Below are 20826 nucleotides of genomic sequence, written 5' to 3' on the forward strand. Positions count from 1 at the left end.
ACCATCTACCTCTGAGGTAATTTCCAGCCTAGGGTGATATCTTCTTTTATAACTGTGTAATTTAATTGGATGCTTTATCTTAGAAATACTATTACCACTCTTGAGCACTCAAAAATCACTCCTCCCTCCCTGCGCACCAATCCCTCTCACATATAAAGAAACTGACTTCAGTTTACATCAAATAAGTATCTTTCAGTGTATTCCTGATTTTTGTGGAGAAGAAAAAGGTGGCTGGGGGGGGGAGGATGAAAACAAGACCCATGGTTCATCAGAAAACTGAGGTCCAGTTCAACCTTGTGTGAGCATACTAAGTGACTGGATGTGACCTAGGGTGTCAGGGCTACCTTATATTGTAAAAATTGTGACCAATGCCTCCCTTATAGTTTTTATTTTTAATACTGAAGCTAGACTTCAGGAAGATTAATTACAATATTGCTCTGTTCTTTTCCAGGAGGTGAAAAAACACCAGTGTCCTGATGCCACGAAGTCCTACCAGTACTGCAAGTGCAAGGTAAGCTTAAGGTTAATCATACACTTCACATTTATTTAGCAGAACAATAAGTGGAAGAGGGAGAAGAAATATTTGCCACCAGGGATATTTGTTTGCTGGTTTTGAAACCACACTGAAATGAGGCGGAAAAACTGATAGTCCTTCTAGAACTCTCATGAGCTAGAGGAAAACAATGTTCTTGAGAGTATTGTGTAATGGTAAAACAGACGTGTTTATCTGGATCTTGACGAGACTCAGATTGTAAGTAAATGTTATGTTGAAGTCTACTGTTTAAAACTGTATTACCCTACAGTTATACAAACACACCTAAATTTAAAGCGTGATCAATACAGGATGCTTGGAAATTAAAGTTGCTAAGGGGATTGGGATGTTAAGGGGATTGGACTTGAGTTGAAGTGCCTGGTAGGAAACCAGAGTTTGGTGGAGTTTGACTCAAGGGTGGTAGGCCAGGTATGGTGCCAGGTGAAACCTTAATGTAGCTTTTCACTCACCTCTCCTTCTGTGGCTCAGGAGATAGGAGGCTGTGCTGCACGAGCACCTAAGCACTTGAAGATGTTTCAGTGATTGCAATTATAGTCACAAGGACCGCAATGAACAACTGAGCTTTCGCTTGCAGACAATCGAGGACAAATGAAGAATATACAGAAAAACAGTTTCATCTAATTCATAAACAAGGTTTTTATTTTTATTTGCTTTTTTCCTTTTCAATTATGAGCAGAGATCAGTGTATGAAGTTAAAATATATTTAAGTCTTAATGCTGCTGATAAAATCAACAAAACACTAGGTTGAAGGTTGCCTTCCCAGTTGTCTATATCTTGCTGTATTCTTTGCTTTCTGATTTCAAAGCTCAGCAAGAACAGCCTGCATTCTCTGAGAAGTGCTGCTAGACATCAGAATTGAGAAACACTAGGCCTCACGTGCTCTCTGCTCTTCCCTATATTCCCTGGTATAAGGGAGCTGCTGAAGACAGTCTGACAAGGATGTTGAAGGCTACACAGAGAAAAGGAAATACAGAAATCAAGGGACAAAGTGGTAGTGAGATAGGATGGAAGTAGCAGCAGATCAGCACAAAAGCTATGTAAACAGAAAATATAAACGGACTTGGGGTCATTTAAATACAAACCAAGACAATAAGGAGGAAGAATTTTTAAGGTTACCTGTGGTATGAAAATCACCACGAAGGAAAAATATATAAAACTTTCAGGAGGTTAAGTGTATAGAGGAAAAGCTAACAAACAGGTGGAAGGAACACACACCCACTTTCATAAACTGAAATTCAACTCTAATGTCTATATTTCTCAAAGCAGCTAAGAAAGATGCACTGACAGACTTCTGTCCTCAACGTGTTTGATATTTGCCTACTTAAGTTGTAGTTAAGTACACTGAACAAACTCTTAATCATCTTGATTTGCTTCACTAGCACTGTAGCTATAATGATAAATGCAGAAAAAATGCTGAATAAAATTTTCCAGTGTTCTAGAACTGTTTGTCCTCTGTTAGGTCCATATTCCTCAATCTCAAGGAGCTTCTGTTACACGCTGCTCAAAGCAAGATCAGAAAAATTTTACAAGTCATCGCAGTTGTACAGAACATTAGTCTAATTGAGCACAAACAGTGTAGTAAAAATGCAAGTATTGTGGAAATATTTTAACTTGCTCCTCCTTACCAACATGCTGATGAAAAGCAAGAGAAGAAAGGTTTGCCATTTATCAAATACACATCAGTTACTGGGCCAAAGTGACAGAAAACTTGCGTTTCTCCCCACGTTTCCCAGGCCAGCAGTCAGAATATGAAACTCACCAACAGGGGCCAAGCCTCACCTCCTTTTCACACCTGACTGACCTCTGGTTTCTCTCACACATGTGGTTGAAGTTCTCAAGCTGCTCTCATCCATGATCTCACCATGGATGCAAACGCCCATGATCCGCTAGTGACCTTTGCTTAAGTTCACCTGGACCCCAGGTAATTGCCTCAGTTTCTGTTTGTTTCGTGAAACAACCGGAAAACCTCATCCAAAAGAATGTTAAGAGGACTAAGTCAAACACTCAAAATATAGGAACTGTAAAATCTGATGAGAAAATTTAAGCAAAGATTACTCATGCAAATTTAAACTGGCTCTCTTCTACCGGGGCATGTACAACTGGCACAGCCTATTTATTTTTCACAGGGCTAGTGCCTTTCTCAGAACACTCAGTAAACACTGCTGTGGGGGAATTAATCTAGCTTCTGTGGGCATGACATCACTGACAGAGGACTCAAACTCAGCTGAGTTAAGTGTGAATATGCAGAGTATACAGCGGACCTATGGAAAGGATACAGACTTGCTTCAACATAGCAGCATCTCAGACCAGTATGGACATTGCTTTCCATTCCTCAACTGCCTTAGATGCTAGACTTCCTGTGCCATCTGGATGCTGGCCTATCACACAAAGATACACCTTTTTGAACTTGACCACAGCTTGAAACCCCCTTCCCAAAAGTCCCCGTTAAATACAGAAACTCAGCTGAGAGTAACTTAGAAATGCATGGCAATAACTTCCATTTCAGCAATGTCCCACGCTCTGAGCCCTCTACAATTACAGGACTGACACAGAGCTACTTTTACCTTCACTGAAAGGCCACTATACTGCTGAATAAAACTGTATTGCTTACGTAGGACAGTAGAATTGTTATTTATGATACATAAGCTTCCCCTGGAACATCCTGTTCTGTTACTTCTCAATAAGCTGCGGATGTAGCACTGTTTTCTCACTTTGAGGCTGTGCTACTATCTATTTAGATTCTGTTAAGTTACAATACTTTAGTTATCACAGACTGAGTTCTTACCAGTGATAATGAAAGCGATAGCACTGTAGGGATGTTCCTGGTGCATATTACACTTCAGGTTAACTCCACATTTTAGCTTATCTTCACTGATATTTACAATTTGACATTTACACAGCAATTCTCAGGATGCATCAGGTATTTCAAACAAGTATTGAGAAATTGCTTTGTTCTGTTCCAAGTTTTTTTTTTTTTTTCTTTTTCTTTTTAAGGTGTGAAAATGTTTCTGCAAGTCAGAAAAGTACCCTCAAATATTTTCCTCTCACTTCAAGTGTGTTCAGCTCTTGAAGAAAACAAACCCCTGTCATTCAAGTTAATGACATTTCTATTCATATGCAAATTTGTATCACATTACGTGCTCTTGGTATTTCCCATAGATAAGAAGATGAATCTCAAGTTACTTGCCCTATAAATTAGACCATTTTAATGAGCCTTCCCTATTTCGTATTGGAGCTACCAGGTAAGTTGAATATCTTTAAAGAGGTTTCCATTTAAATTGTTGTAAATTGCTCACAAACTTTTTCATTTTAGAGTTTTTCTCTGTCAGCACCATTTTAGCATTCTGTGACTGAAGATGTCACCTGAGGTGAAGATATTTTAACAAATGGATATTAATAATTGTTTCCCTCTTAAGTAAATTGACAAAGACCACGTGTCCTAGTTCACCTTACCCTTTCTCTTATTGAAGCAGATGAACCTGTTGCTCCTCTGTAAAACTAACACTAGAACTATAGCTTTTCCCATGAGAAAATTAGTATACAAGGGTATCTGCTGTGTAAAAATGGGATGGAAATGGGGAAGTTTGGAATTTTTTTTTGTTCCATAATCTCCTAACCAATGTAACTTTGCAACTGTCAGTGACATTCATACCACTATCTGATAGAAGGAACTTCAACCCCAGATAGCAAAATACAGAATTTCTCCTTTTCTTCTGTTTTTTTTGTTGTTGTTTGTTTGTTTGTTTGTTTTAACAGGGCTCTACACTGGAGAACAAAACTGATTGTTTTATCTTTGACTTTAAATAATGCCATCACCAGAGTTGTTCCACAAAATCTTGGGACTGACACTTCTTCTGCTCCCCTACTATGCTCAAGGAAAAGCAGAACAATTTTTTCCAATGCCCGGTTTCAGAGCAGAAAATGGGATGTCTCAAGCTTATTTACCAGGTGCCTGAAGTTACCAGTGCTACATGTACTGTTGTGTTTCACCTTTATGCTTCATAAACCCCGTGCTATGCTGTATGATAAGACGTGGGTTCTGCTTGGTAGAAAATAATCAGATTTTGTAAATTTCCTGTATGAAATAAGATGTTTAAATCTCTCCCACTCAGTTCATGTAAAGAAAAGGCTATCGTTACCCATAATACAAGGTGCAAGAAGCTTGTTGGCAGTATTAGGTTGGAGTTGTGGGGAAGCGCTCAAAGAACCTAAAGGATTCTGTTAGCAGTCCAAAAATACAATTAAAATTAAATAAACTTACTGTGCAATTGCTAGGCTTTTGTCTGGGCTGCCTCAAGACCCCAGTCCATTCATTTAAGTTTTTCCATAACTATCACTGCTCTGGCAAGCAGTTACCACAAATATATTCCTTATCCTTAGAAAGCTCAATGTCTGAAATGATCTCTAGTTTACAGCAGTAATCTGTAAAACAAGCTTTAAAAGTTCACATTAATTTCACACAATTACCTCTGCTTTATCTTAAAAGCCAAGATTTAAAATGCAACCCAAATTGCTAACAGCTGCTTTTGTTTATAGGTTTCCCATCAGTTGCTGGTAATGAAATGGAAGATACCATCCTTCAGTTAAAAGATCGGATTTCAAAACTCGAAGGAGGTAATTATCTAAATCTACTTTTTACAGTAGCTGGAATAAGGAACGTAAAGAAGATGAATGGCAAAAAGCAGATTTTCCAGTTTTCATCGCATTCCCTTTATGTTGCTTGCTGATGCACAGAAGGGTTGTAACTTACAGACTGGGAGAAGAAGAGCATGTTGCTTTCTGTAACAAGTGGGAGATGCCTAGGTAGCAATTCTGAAGTTTGAGTGCAAACAAGTCAAGCTTATCAGAACCGTACCTATGCAAAAGTGCTCCCTGAGCGTTTCTTATGCCCCTAACTGACTGAAGACTAAAAACGTCTCAAAGTATTCACAATCTGGTTGTATCCAAGTTTCTACTCACTCGAGGACTGACCAATATCCATATACTCTGCAGGCCATCTCAGAAGGTTTATACAGTACAGAGCTAGAATGAAAGGGATTCATAGAGTACTTTATTTTAATGGAAAATTCCTCTTTTCATTCCCTCTTTCTCCAACTTCTTGTGCTTTTCCTATTTCATTGTCTGTATCATAGAATCATAGAATGGCCTGGGTTGAAAAGGACCACAGTGACCATCTGGCTTCAATCCCCCTGCTATGTGCAGGGTCGCCAACCAGCAGACCAGGCTGCCCAGAGCCACATCCAGCCTGGCCTTGAATGCCTCCAGGGATGGGGCATCCACAGCCTCCTTGGGCAACCTGTTCCAGTGCCTCACCACCCTCTGGGTGAAAAACTTCCTCCTAATATCTTACCTAAACCTCCCCTGTCTCAGTTTAAAACCATTCCCCCTTGTCCTATCACTATCAACCCATGTAAATCCATATATAATTGTGTTTCTTACTTTTTTTTTCCCCTCCCCTCATCTTTTCAGATTTATTCCAGCTTTTGGAGGTTGTCTCTATTCTCTTAAATTTTATGTTTTCATCTCCTTAAATTATTTCTGGATTTAATCTGAAGTCATGAGTAATAATAGTAGGAATTAAAATTGGCAGCAAGTTGACTACAAAACAGTCCATAAAAATTAACAACTTTTACCTGATCTTGCAGTCCTTCACTTACAAGGGAAGATAACAACATCTGGAGAGAAAATATTTGCTACCAACGGGAAAACAGCTGATTTCTATGCTACGGTGAAAATGTGCCAGGAGGCTGGTGGGTGCATTGCATCTCCAAGGAACGCAGATGAGAACGCTGCCATTCTGCACTTTGTGAAGCAGTATAATAGGTACGCCTACCTGGGGATAAAGGAATCTCTAATCCCAGGCAACTTCCAATTCTTGAATGGTGCTGTCCTGAGCTATACCAACTGGTATTCACACGAGCCTTCTGGCAAAGGGGAAGAGGAGTGCGTGGAGATGTACACTGATGGCACTTGGAATGACAAGAAGTGCAATCAGAACCGCCTTGTTGTCTGCCAGTTTTAGTGCTTTTTCCTGTCTGGCAGGGTACGTGGAATAGTCTTTTATTTCCCTCGTTTCTTCATTTGTAGCTGGTGAACTCAACATAGCATGTAAAAATACAAGTCACTCATTTCAGCCTGATTTGGTTTTTGAATAAATACCAACCATAGGATTATAAGCCATTTCTTAAAATGAGAGCAGCGACCATTTTGTCCGGTCTGTTATTGATTCTCCCCTGACTCTCCTGATAGGGTTCCTATATTCCCTTAACCTTCTGACTTCTTACAAGAGAAAAGTGAATTTCCTGAAGTGACTCGCAACCAGGAAAGCTTTCTATAGCCCTGTGTAGCCATGAGCCTTAAAGTTGTATTTTGGTCTCCTCAGTTCCCAAATTTCCCTCACCAAACCTACCCGTACAGACATCGCTGCTACCACAGCTGTTGCTCAGCATGCTTTTCTCTGCCCTTCTTCACCCGTAACACATTCCCTGAAAGAACAAATAAGCAATGCTGCTAGGGTGGCACAGGGCAGGGAGTTCTAGGGGTTCTCTCTCTCCTTACATTTCCTATGGGAAAGTTTTAGAGACATCACGTCTGTAACCCTCGTATGTCTGAAGTGGTGGCCAGCAGCCACCTGGCCTCAGCACCTCTGGCAACTCCTAATCCCTTTCCTGACTCAAAGCATTAGTAAGACAAAAAGATCAAGGTGCCACACATGGGAACTGAGCCTGCTGTGAACAATAGAGCCATGAGAAGATCGATTTATTTCAGCTAAGAGGTAGAGGGATTCAGATAACCCCAGCTGATTTCTAGGCATAACTGGCAATTTCAAACCTTCACAAAACTTGACTGAGGTTTCCCATGGGCTAAGCTTGGTAGGCACATACATCTTGGAAAAAGCCTGTATTCCGTGCTCCTTGCAGAAGCCACTTAGAGCTTGCCCTCTCTCGTTAAAACTAAATGATTTTTTAAGACAAAGCTTTCTGAGCATTTATTAAAGGGGTTCAATCACCTACCAAAGCTGGGCATTCCCACTCGCAGAGTTGCGCAGTGCAACAGTCAGACCCAGAAACATTTGTGAATTCTTTTCCTTCTTTTTGGGTAGTTGACTCCAGCATAGCTTAGACAACGTAGACTCTGCACAAGCTCTGCAAACCACGGGGCAAGGGCTGGCCAACCATCTAAACACACTTCCACACACACTGCATCTAATGCCTCGGTACCAGCTGCAGCTACTCACACGAGCCTTGTTAGCCCCAGATTGTTTAGAGGGAGCTGAGCGAGGAAACTTACAGCCCTAGAGCCAGACCAGCTCCTCCTACCCTCTGTGTGATGGGAGACCAAACAGATAACATACAGTGCTAAGCAGGAAGGCAAGACCACGGCTGGTGCAAACACATGGGCCAGAGAGGGGGCTGCTTGCAGCCTCTTGGCTATGCACATCACTGTAATTCCAGAGCAGCAACTGGCTGTGCATGACATTCCTGAGCTGGCTTAAATTCAATTACTCAAATGTTTTGAGTACACAATCTCACCACCTGCTCTATGGAAAGGCATAGATACCCCTGGCCTCCATTCAGCTCCTTGCTTGCTGTCACGGCCTGTGAACCACTCTTGCTGCTATTCTCTGCAAACTGAGTAGTTTATCTTAAAGGTATTTACTTAGACTGATTAATGCTTAAGGATTAATGTTACACCAACACACCTTCCTGCTTCAACAGTTTGGTACTTCTGCAAGGTACGTAATTCTTCACTCTGGCAATATTCAGATTCTTCATCACAAAAATGCATACAACCATTTTACCGTTCCTGGAATGGTGAAGTATAAAAAGAAATGTTTTGTAAACAAAATCCTCAGTTTGCAAAATGAATCTGTTCAGCATGTGATGAGATGCGCAAGCTGCTGATCAGCACCTTGTTTCTGGATATTAGCCAGCATGTAAAACACTTAATCCTGTAGTGTAAGGTCTAAACAGACTGCTCCGTTGAACCCAGTTTGAAGCAGGCGTGCAGAGGACAAATGGGGAATCAAGAATCCACGGGCACTCTTTCGCTTTCAAACTGTATTGTTACTCTTTCTTACAAATGTTTTACAGCTTTCCAGTATCTGTCCTCACTCATCAGCTCACCCGCCCACAGTCTTCAGCCTTGCATGACTCCTGTTGTGAAACTACCTCTGCCACCAGCACAAGGAAATCAGAACACAGACATCACCTCACGCAGTAGTTTTCCACTCGTCGTATTCCAGCACAGTTCAGAAGCTCGCAGCAATTAACATCAGCTTGAGAACAAAGTTGAACCCTCCGAACTCCAAAAACCATGGTAAGTTTTTATTTATGCTATCTATCCTGGAAACTTGAGCTTTGGTTTCTTCCTGCTGATCTCTAGGGGTTACAGAATTATCTCAAAATCTGAACAAATTGCAACGACGTGGAAAAAAATAAGAGTGTCTTCAGCATAAGTCTACGAACGCATGCCATAGCAGAAATGTTTGCCAGCCACCCACTGTTCGGGCACATTTCCCCTGTGGACTCCCAGTCAGGTGAGCAAAGGACTTTGTGTGTTACTCCACAGATGTGAATGCTATCCCTGTCTGGTCACTAGCCTTTGGTCACTAACTCCTTGCGTTACTAAATGAGGACCTAAAACTTCAATTTAAACAAATATTTCTCACCCTGCCTCACTTTATTCCAGCAACCCTGCCAAAAGTAGGCAAGTCTGGAAGCAGTAGTCTTGGCCTGAGAAGGCACTGACTGATCTTGGCCAGTTCAGTCAGGCACTTGGACACCTCTTTTATTTTTATAATCTGAATGAGAGGGCAACACAGCATCACCATAACTGTAGAAAGACAGGAGTACCCAAAGCTGACAACAGCGTCATTAATAATTACTTCAGTGTTTATTTTCTGAAACCTTTATGAACTTATTTAAAAAGCCTAGTCTACTTGGATTCTAACCTTGAACTCTAGCTGCACCTCAAGTGACTGTAACAGTGTTATGGGTGTACATCGACACCACCCAGCTTGCTGACAAGCCAAACTCTCTGATGCAGCTCAAATTTTTCAGCCAATGAAGAGCACCACTTCCACAGGTGATAGTAACGGCACCTTCACTAGGCTGATGCCCACTGAGATGTTATTAATCTTGAGAGATGAACTGTATAAGAAGATTTCATGAAAAGAAACAAAAGAAGGGACTTGGTTTTTACAAGGTCAATGAAGTAACATCAAATAGTAAGGGAGAGAAGTTATCAGTTTTGGGGAAGAAAATCTTACTGACTTATTCTCCCTTTGTACAGTGAAAAACAAGTACTCCCCCATCTCCCCCCCTCAGCACTCCCCCCCCCCCCAAAAAAAATTGGTCAAAATTGTTTTTATTTCTATAAAAATATCTACGACATGAGGAATTATTCCTAACAGACACTTTTTCCTATAAGATTGCGTATTTGGTAAGATTTAGAAAAGAAAAAAACTATTGTCAGGTGACTTTTAGGTCTGAAGGGACATGCTTGAAGTCTGAACTTTGGTCTCAGTAGGTGCAAACACAAGCCTCTTTGGACAGAATGGCTTGAATGTCTCCACCAGAGGGTTCCTAGCCCATGCTGCAGTCTGGCCATCATCTCACCTCGTATCATGAGACAAATGCCAGCAGAAGTACTATGTCTAGAACCAGTTCTTAGGAACCGTACAACACCACCTCCACCATATTATGTAGCAGAGCCAGAACTGCTTAGTAAAACCTCTGAAAGGGTTTGCACGTGTGTATTGGAAATGCTAAGTCACAGCTTCCATGGTGGGAAGGTAAGGCCAACCCAGGGGAGCTCAGGTGCATACAATGCTGCTGAGTGACTAGAAGGGGTGGAGCAGGATCCATCCCTTCCCAGACCTCATTTAAAGGCAGTGCAGGGGAAAGTATCTTGTTGCAGATCCCTGTGTACCTGAGACCTTCCAAAGGTAAGCAATTTCTTTATTTTTACACCCATAGCTGTTATGTTTGAGCAACTCCTCAGTTGCTGCAACCTGGGACTTTGCTGTTCTGCTGTCACTACTGCATTTTCCATCACGTTTCAGCATTACAGGTGTGCTTTTCTACTTCCTGCAGTAGATTCTACAGCCACAATCTTTCAAATATTAAAATAACAATAAGCTTGTAAGTAGTAAGCATTGAACCAAACTAAACTGATGGGGGTTAGGTGCGTGAAGAAAATTTTGAGTCTGGATAACCATAGGGATGACAGCCTTCATACCCTGAAGGCTGCATGTACTCCTCAGTTCATAACCCTGCTTTTGACAGGTTATTTTGACAATATATTGATTTCTGAGTAAATAAGGTGATTTTCACAGAGAAAGCCTAAGTGGTTTCCTGACACAACAGAACTATCAGTTATCACCTCCCAGTGACTGCCTGCCAGAGCAGTGTGAGCACATGTGAAGAGCAGACTGTAGTTTTATTGGTCCTGAGCAAACTGTGGTCAAACAGAACTGTTTCACCCTTGTTTTCAAAAGGATTGTGCCACTTTAAGAAGCAGCGAGTGGGAGGTGTGCAGGCACTGCAGTACAAACAAGTACCTGGGCACACTGCTGTGCTCACCTCTGAGCCTCACATAGCTGAGGGGACAGCAGCCTCACATTCCCTGTTCTGCCCTGCAAGCTCGGCACCACGTTTTCCAGCAAACATTGAGGAAAGTGGATAAAGGATGGGCTCTCGGACAGAGCTACTCAAGGTTATCTGTGAGACTTGCAACATACCTTGAGGAGTCTAAGGTAGGTGGATGGAAAATATGAATTCCTACGGAACCACTCAAGTTGGTCACTTCACCTGCAACACGCTTTAAAGAAAGCTAGAACTTCTCGTAGTCATGATGTGAAGTTGTAATTCGTGCCATTTGTGTCAAGTTCTCTAGTACTAAGAGTCTATTGATTAAGTAGAGCTATGTCTACAAATGCACTGCATAAAGCAATCCTTCATTTTCCTTTTTGAGTCAGGAGACCTTCAGGTTGTACGAGTCCCTTCAGAACTGTTTAAACATTTCAGAATAGGAAATCCATGACTTAGAGCTGTATGTAGCCCCTCTGCAATATATTCAAGGGTCAGAAATAACAGGCATGTGTGGAGAAATCCAAGGGAACAAAGACAGCTTGTTAGATGAAACATGAAAAAAAAATACACATGTCCTGAGTGATTACTGCATATTATAAACGCAGGAGAGTCTTGCTACGTTTTCACTTAGATCTTAATTGCCTACTTACTTGGAAAAAGTGAGAAAAAAGTATGTCTCATACTGCAACTAAAAGCACCATCGGCCAAACTGTAACAGTGTTCTGTGCCATTTCTCATTGTTATGTATGCTTGGTCTTCATCATGCCTGTCTTCTCAGGACCTCCCAGATTTTGTACATTACACTATATTTTAGCAGCTGAGCTTCACATTGTTTAAAAAAAAAATAAAATAGATGATTGGCTTTCAGTGACTTCACTCAGAGTGCTAAATGGTGGACTGGTCTGATTACTTCTAAGTAAAGCCTGATTACAGCATGCTTTAGAAAAGCTGAAATAATTCTGAAAATGAATGCTTATTTATTCTAATTAGCGCTTTATTCAGTTGCTCCTTCTAGAGTCAAATGTAACCTAGAACACAAGCAAATTCACTGAGCTTATTATCTTGTCATTCAGAGTATTTTCAGAACCTTCTTGGTTAGAAGGTTCCAGTCATTGAGGGATCTGTGTGATATGATTCACGTAGTTGAAATGTGGCCTTTTCTCTAAGGTACTAAGCCAATTAATTTTATTTTTGGACCTATGTGACCCTTAAGTAAGTGACATTTGACTTCAAGTAGTAGCTCTTTTGACTATTAATCACCTCATTTCTAGTTGATCTCTGAGCAAGAACTTCTCCACGCTGGCCAGCAAAGTCAGAGAAGCAGCATAGGAATTCACCTGTCTGCAGCTGCACACTGTTACAAGGAACATGAGGGGCACTAAGCAGTGATGGGTTCTCCATACAATTGGCTCAGACCCATCTAATTATCATTAAGTGTTAACAGTAAGTTGGCAGTTAGGATCAGAAAACAGCACACGATAACCCTTGTTTGCCCCACTCCAAGCCTGAAGATTTCGCTCTCCAAGTGAAGGGAGCAGAGAGCAGAACAACTGCTTTGTTGTTAGTTTAGCACTTTGTTTCCAGTAGAAGTGCATGTCTGGGAGAAGAGATGTTCGATCTGCAAAACAGGAAGCATCATGCAGCATTCAGCTGTGCTAAAGCATCGCAGTCAGGGTTTGCAAGCAGCTCCTGTGTGTGGGCTGTAAAATGTCTACCTGCAGAGAGCCACAAGCCCCGTTCTGAAACCAGAAATGCAATGCCACATCTGGTTTTATCTGATATTCTGAATTGGCACATTTTAGTGTGACTATCTGCCTACTAAAATAGAAGAAATGTTTCGGTAAGGAGATGACTTGCAGTCTGCAACAGACCATAATTTTTTAGTGTCTTCAATCAGGGCTTTTTCATTCTATCTGCCAACAGGAAGGCAGGCAAGGGATTGAGCCCAATAGAAGTAGGGCTTACCCTGCTTCTTTTCACAGAGTGTGACCAGAGTATTCTCAAAAGCTACAGTACAGCTACATTATATAAAACTTCTTGAACTCACAGTTTACTGACAGTGAAAAGCCAAGTTTATATTCAGTTAGGACCATGCTTGTGGTGATGGGAAGGAGAGCAGAATGATTGATTCTCAAATGTTACTAAGTAGTAAAATGAGTGGCCTAGAACCTTTATAGCAAGCTATATCTCATGGCAGATATTCTCTGAGGCAGGAATAGTTTATCTCTTCCCACCAAAGTGAAGGAGGCCAAAGAAAAAGGGATTGAGTTGACAAGATTGATGCAAAACAGCAGCAGGCTGCTACTTGCTGTGGGGAGAACAGGGAAATCCAGCCTCCTCATAGCAGTTTCCAGCTTTGTCTTCACACATGACACTCACAACCAAGATCCATATGTCTACATTTGTCAGTGTTTTCTTGCCTAGGAGAACGCGTGGAGCAAAACCCCAATGCTGCTGCCAAGAGTTTCCAGTAACATTAGAAACAAGAATCTCAGAGCAGACCATCCAGCACCAAATTAAGCACTGAATTCACCTGTTTGGACATTAGTCAAGGGTCTAGTTACCTCTGTGAGCTTCCATAAATACTCAGTCACACAAGTCTATACCTAAGTATCAGCTCAAGGCATGTTTATCCTTGCTTTACAAATATTTAGCAACCAGATTTTTATTCAGTAAAATGAGCACTGAACAGCTTATCAGTTGGGAATTGTTCTTTTGTTGTGAGCACCGAGGTTCCCCCAGCCTGAGGTTATTTACCTCCAGAAATCATCTAAGAGTAAAAGGATTCAGAAAATTCTTTCCTTCCAGAAATATGTGTTTAAACCTGAAATACTGTGTAAAGGGAGCTGAAAGAATTGCAACTTCCTGCTGGAACTGAAGATGAGGAAAGGCCAGCAGCCTTTGCCTGTGTTCCTGTTCATCTCCCAGTCTTTTGCTGTCAGGTGTGGGGTTTTTTTTGGTTAATGTTATAAGCTGTCATTTTCCTGAGAAACGAGAGAAAATGATATGCTTGACGGGTGTGAAGCTGGCACTGCAGGCTGATCCATTCCACCTTTTGGTGGCTGTACTTACAGCCTCCCCAAGAATTCTTTACAACTTGTTTTCTTTGTCCCCAGAGGTTGGTCAGTACCGCTAGAGTTCTGACACTTCCAAGTATAGAGGAAAAATTAGTGCAAGATAGACGAGTGTTCTGAAGTTTGGATGAGAACAGGTTATATACATAGATATTTCTGATGTCAGTTCATATGCCAGATCATCTTTCTGCAAGGCAGAGGACCCACAAGTGAGAGCAAGTAGCAGCCTGGGAGGCCACCACCTCCCTCAAGCATCTCATTCAGGGACCTTCTCACATTTCAGTGACCCCATGGGCTTAGGAAGGCTATGTTAAAGCTTTACATTACTTCTGTAGAGAACACTGGTGGTTTTTTGTTTTTTTTTTCTGTAAGCATTTCAATCTTCAGCATTTGGCCTCAGTGCACTGAGGAAAACTAACTCCCCACCCTGCCCCTCTTGGTTTAGCAGATTAATACATGTGGCTTTTCTTAACACCTTTACAATTGGTTTTTCTAAGAAAAGATTCATGAGTGACTTGAGGAAGAAATGCTAGATTAGCAGAGGAATACAGCTGTGTAACTCAGCTTCATTGCAGCTGAAGTCAAAAATATCATTGGACACATCAGCACCTGCAGCAGGCAGGACAAGCATTCTTAATTAGTTCCAGGTAGTATGGAAGGACTGCAGATTCCTTGGAGGGCAGAAGCAAGCCACCAGGCACCTCTGTCATAGGCACACTGCCCATCTAACTCACTGGGAGAGAGCAGCCTGACAGATTCAGTCACCCCTGCTGCTTGCATAGATTTATTTTTCCTAGTGATCAGAAGTAAAAGCTTTAAATTAAATGGCCAAACAGTATTGTCTTCTCAATATTGTAGCAGGCTGTAAAGTGACAGCTAAATATATGTACTGTTATGCAAGCCTTTGTTTCCTGCTAATGTAGTCCTCTGTAGGAGGTGTGTGCTGTGATCTCAAAGATATTATCCATCATGAATGGATCTGCGTTAAGATAAAGGTAGCAGCAAAGCAATCTGCATTCTAACATGTTTTACAAGGCCTACTTCAGATACCACTAAACAGGCTCTTAATGAAGCATACCTGCTTCACTTCCAGATGTGTGTTACCAAGTTGTAATTCTTTTCTGTGGTGAGTGTAAGAATAGAACTGCTTTTTTCCTCTAAAAAGCAAGTATGTCAACTGTGCTAAGAAAACTGCTTCTTTAACATCCAGTGGGGTTTCGCTTGAACTTTAGATAGTGAAGACTTCAGTGTATGTAGCTTCAGACAAATCTGAAATGGAAAATGAGAAACTGAAGGCACACACACAAAAAAAAACCAGACTTGAATAGGCCTTTTTCCCTTCTCAAAAGCACTGACTGTATACTGCTCTAGACAAGTCAAGTACTGCATTCCATGACTCTCCAACCCTTGCAGAGGCTTTTAATCTTACAGATAAATATAAATTATTTTGCAATGTAGGATGCTATAGGTATATATTGTGTGGTTTAGAGAGCAGATCTGATACGATAACATACTGATGAGGATTTTTAGTTGAGATAAAGAAATGCAAAGCTTCAACAGCTGTGTATTTATTATGAAAGAAACACACTGCTATTTTTATTTTCTAGAGAGATGTTTCGGTTAACCAATATATTCAAGTTTTCTTTCCATTCATATTCTCCCATAATCAAACCCAAGAGGTTTTTTTAAGAACATCAGCAAGAGTACTAGTTGTTGGGCATGTTTCAACCACACAGTCACTGTGCATCACACACTGTTAATGTAATAAACACCTCATTATCTGAGTAACAGCTCCAGATCTTACAGAGCTGTACTGAATGAACTAGGCTTCTTGACACAGGTAGGCAAAACTCAGTGTTATGACCTCCAACCTTAGTACCTGCTAATTGCTCAGTATTGCAGTTGAATGGACTCGCTTCTTAGTGCACCTGTTTACATTTCAAATGCATTCCAGTCGTGATTTCTTTATTTATATGGCTGATGTGTCATACAGAGTGGGTCAGGAAGAGTTGGTGACCTATCAAAGCAAGCTCTGTATGTGCCCCAGACTGTGAAGCCCTCACCCACTGCAAGTTTTAAAATAAAGGAAAGTGGGAAAACATGAGTGCAGGGAAGGACAGAATAGGCTGGTGAAGGACGAGTTAATAGTTCAGGGACATCCTGTAAGACTTACCAGACTTATTAGTCATCAGCTTACCTAGCTAAGCCTATGTAGCTGTCAGCTCCTGATGGGTAAAACAAGAACTTCTGAAAACGAACTGCTGCTTTTTCGCAGCTTTTACTTCAGCCTTGACTCCCTGACGCTGCTCTGTTACCGCAGCAGAACTTCCCATCGCTTCTCAGTTGTCTCTGTGATACTATCCTCAGCGCTGTTTTCTGACTGCAGAGCAGTTCAGTATGTCAGAAGTGCCAAGGCTCACCAAAACCCAGTTGGTACCTCCTAGTGAGTGCTTTCTCCCAGTTTTATGCTGGATTTTGTCTGAACTTCATTTTACTGCTAGGAGTACTAATGCCCCTCAGCAACCCCTTATCCAGGCATAAGGGCACAGCTTCACCAGGGATCAAGCAGAGGGATGCCTTCTCCTGGTGTCTGTATGTCCAAGCACAGCTCACCTTCAGAAAACCATAGGGCTTACTATCTCTAACTTCATTTTCTCCATCCAGGGTGCTTTCTGTTTCTGAAACAACATGGTCTAGTCCAACTAACAATCACTCTAAGTTTGTTTTAGAAAACTTTACAGATATGTGCTTCCCTCACAGCATCATTTAATGGAGAGAGCATTCTCTGCTCTGTCACTGCAAGCCTGCTGTCTGAAGTCCAGCAGGTGCTGTAGTTGGATTTTCTCCCTGAACCATCTGCTGATGAGGGATCAGCATTACAGGAAGTGGGGAAACCCCTTACTCGTACAAAAAAAAGATACAAACAGCAGGGTAACAGCCTGTCCAAACAGGAGAACTGAGAGAGGGGAATGAGGAACAGAGTGAGATAACACATAAGGCTCAAAATGGAAGTGGGAGAACTAAACAGCAGCAGATAAACACCTGAGGGATAAATAGGAGCAGGAGATTAGAGTCACATGGAGGAGAACAAATGGGCAGAGAGGAGAAGAGGTCCAAATCTAGTACTCTACTGCAGCTGTGTGACTGCAGCAAAGCAGCAGGAGGCAGCTCCCCAGGCTTTCCTACAGCTGCCTCTTCTGGTGTTAATGGCCTCACACTTACTTTATTTCACAGGCCCAAAGAGAAAGAGCAAGAAGAAAACTGAGTGCCATAAGAAAGGCCAGAGTGTCACAGGGGAACAAGCTTAGCAGGTGACATTCCAGAGCTGTCCTGCCACAGGTATGTGCTCAGCTGGCAGGGAGACAGTCACCCCATGCATACTTCAGGCTCTGAGCTAGAAACTACACCCATACCCTTTGCAGCATTCCACAGCTTGCAGGAGTTGACATTAATCTGAACTGTAAATCCTGGCACAAGTTTGCAAGGGCTGAGGTTTCTAAAAAGGTCTCAGCACTGCTGCAAGGCAGGCACAGAGCCTGCACAGGTGCAACTGAGCCTGAAGGGAAGGTGGTTTTCCCTTTTTTCTCAAAATAGGTTGAATTGGTACCTTGAGAGATTTGGACACAGATAGAAAAAACAAAGTCAACACCAGAGAACTCAAGCTTGCCTTCAGGTAGTAGAATGCTGTTCATTTAACAGCTCAGTAAAGCTCCAGCTGAAGCCTGCCTGACAGGCTGCTAGCCTTCTGTGTACATATGATCATCCATACTCTATAGGATTTGGTGTCAGACAGCTCCTGCTCTTCCTTACAGGCCATATCAAGAAGTTATTAGAACAACTTCAACACGCTTACACCAGGTAAAAATTTGCTGGCAGCTTGCTAATTTTGAACTTCGCTCGCTTTCTACATCTACTTACTTGATCTGTCCTGTTTTTCTTTTTCTATTTTTTTTTTTTTTTTTTTTGTAAGGTTTACATTTTATGACAGAAGCTCATTATATCTCACATCAAATAGCCCCACACAAACCTTGAATGTCCTCTGGCAAAGCCTCGGCCAGGATCCTGGGCTGAGAGCAGTTCTATTTGGGAGACCTTCTTCCAGACAACAGCAACAGCAATGAGTTATGATTAAATTTTCCCACCCCAGCATCACCTTTATATGTGGCCCATGATGGTGCTGAGCAGCAAGCAGCACCTGGTCCATGCTGAGTTAGGGCACACCTGTGAGCAGGCTTTGCTCCTTGCCTCAGAAACCTGGTGCTGATGATTCACAGATTGCCCTTCTGTTGTAACCCTACTGTTCTTAGCTTTAGTGTTGGCAGATATCCGTGCAACTCAGTTTGGTGCTCCAAGTAGGAAGAGTGGCCTTACTGTCCCCATCTGAACGGTCTGCTGGTGGAGGATTGCAGCAGGGTCAGGCCTGGCATTGCAGGATGTAACGAGTGTCTTTCCGACATCAAAATCAGCCACTGCCACCCAGCCAGAAGGGAGAGGCAGGCTGATGCTCTGTAGGGACAGGGGCTGATGAGAATGGAAGGGAGCACTCTTCTGGGACCCATAGCCAGGGAAATTGGGCCGCGTGTCTCTGGGAGATGACACTCCCTGCATTCCCACATAGAAAGGGCTGCCATTTTGCTCAAGAGCTCAGCTGTGCCAAGCTGTGCATCACCCTGCCTGACATGAGAGAAAACAGCTGGTCCAGCCAGCCTGTTGGAGACTGTCTAAAGCTGTGTGCTAGGCTAAAGCAGGAAAACAAAACTTTTAAATGCTTTCAAACAAGAAGTCTGTTTGAAATTCCCTTTCCAGAAAACGCTTTGCTGTACAGCTAGATGGCAAAATCCTGATGTGATCCAGTCTTCAGTGACAGTTTTCCTCCAGTCTCCTCTTTCTCTCCTTGTTCCCAGATGCTTTATCAGCTCTACTCATTATAATCGTAATTACATTCCTGCTAGGTGGGTACATTTCTGTCTGTACTTGTTGCAAAAATGTTTAAAAATATAGTGGTAAAATTTATTTTTAAATCCTTTTGTTTAATCTGATAGCTGTGGACCCTATGTGGCAGTTAACCCCCAGTGACACGCTCTGGCTTACCCCATCATATGGTGATGGGGAAAACCACAAGAGCAAAGGCAGTACTCCCTCTGAGAAATGAAATTGAAAACTAGATTGAAAAGTTCAAGATTTGACATTTTGTAATGCTAGCTAACATTGACCCAACACATCATTGTTTGACAGCTCAGTGTCACTGCTGTGTTACAGAGCCCTGGGCTAAATAAAACGAGCACATATATTCAGTTGTAACATCTATTTACCAAAAAAAAAAGAAAAAAAAAAAAAAGTAATGCAGTGTATTTTCTTCCCTCCAGCTTTATACTCTTGGAACGGAGGAAATGGTGGTGGAAACAACCCTGGCACCGTGGGAAATACTGCTGGTCATTTGTGCTGCAGTGCTGATCATGAGCTTCCTTATGGTCCTGCCCCCTGCAATAGTGGTGATCTGGCGGATGAAGCGTGTGCCTCAGATCTCGCTGCACGGCTCAGTGTAAGCCAGACACACATTCTTTCAAAGGCTGCTTCAGAACAATGACATCTCTCAGGATCACTTTTACTGCTCAAGGACCGTCTTAAACTCGCTGTTTTCCCACTCCGTTTCTGTTAAGTCCCAGTAAAAAGAGAATATGTCAAATGTTGTTTTCATTTGATGCAGCCCTTTGCCTTCTGTTTGCTGTCTACACTGTATTGCTATTGGTAATATAAGTAATATAGATACTTAATTTCTACATTGTCGTCTTTCACTATAATGAAGTGAAAACAATACTGAAAAGTAAGACTGTACAGTACTGTATTCCCTTAAATAATAACCAGTAAAGTCTGCCTCTCTGAAGTTATGCTGCAAATATTACAAAGCCTTCGAGATCACTGACAAGTTGTGGTTATATCAAAATAAGCAGCATAGTCTGGGGAGCTGGTTTAGTCTGGTTGTGCTGCGCAACCTACAAAAATGAGGAATGGTGCAACAGATAAGCATCTTGGTCTTATTTTTCTGATTTGAAATTGTTGGCTGATTTGAAATTGTTTCTTGTTGCTTTACTGCAATGTGAATATTCTTCTCTTTGCTAATTCCTGAGTGTCAGGATGCAAAACCCTTCCCACTCCAGGGCTGGAACGAGAGGCTCAGCCCAACGCTCAGACATGCCCAGCCAGACGCCAGCTCGTAGTTAATGCAAACATACGGCAACTATTTCCCTAAATTACATTATGCAAATTTAGTCTGGGAAGTAATGTCATTAAATTTACTTTAGTTTTTAACTGTGTTGTATGGGCTTATTGGTTCTACTGCCCTTTCTCACATATAAATAACAAATTGGATGGTGGGAATAGAACAAAATAACTTCTCTGCTATTTTATAACAATAATAATTTTTAGCTTAATATCAAATTCATGCAATATCATATTAAAGCCTTCCAGCCTATTTCTTTCACATTAAGTGAAGCTTATTAGTAAGATTTTTTATGCAAAGATTTAATAGTTTCTATTACTTTACAAGAAGAATGGGCTTGAGTTCCTTATGGAGTCCAATACTGTGGTTTTTCTCCTTTGTTCG

General features: G+C 41.7%; 1 protein-coding gene across 2 annotated transcripts; it reads left to right on the plus strand.

Annotated features, from left to right (window-relative positions):
* The first annotated feature begins 448 nt into the window (after positions 1-448).
* Positions 449-19996, plus strand: LOC116234797 (pulmonary surfactant-associated protein A-like). 2 transcript variants are annotated; one of them, XR_016468634.1, is made up of 8 exons: positions 449-511; positions 2287-2474; positions 3713-3795; positions 4310-4501; positions 5090-5167; positions 6199-6376; positions 8647-8872; positions 19589-19996. XR_016468634.1 is itself a non-coding variant. In XM_031602575.2 (6 exons), the coding sequence occupies exons 4-6, from the start codon at positions 4360-4362 to the stop codon at positions 6573-6575; spliced, it is 597 nt and encodes a 198-aa protein (XP_031458435.2). In that variant the 5' UTR covers positions 463-511; positions 2287-2474; positions 3713-3795; positions 4310-4359; the 3' UTR covers positions 6576-6773. The 2 variants fall into 2 exon arrangements, 1 of the variants encoding a protein (XP_031458435.2); XM_031602575.2 differs by lacking the exons at positions 8647-8872; positions 19589-19996 and having other exon boundaries at positions 463-511; positions 6199-6773.
* The last annotated feature ends 830 nt before the right edge of the window (positions 19997-20826 follow it).

Source organism: Phasianus colchicus, chromosome 8 (genome assembly GCF_987193195.1).
Source record: "Phasianus colchicus chromosome 8, bPhaCol1.hap1.1, whole genome shotgun sequence".
Classification (NCBI taxonomy): Eukaryota; Metazoa; Chordata; class Aves; order Galliformes; family Phasianidae; genus Phasianus; species Phasianus colchicus.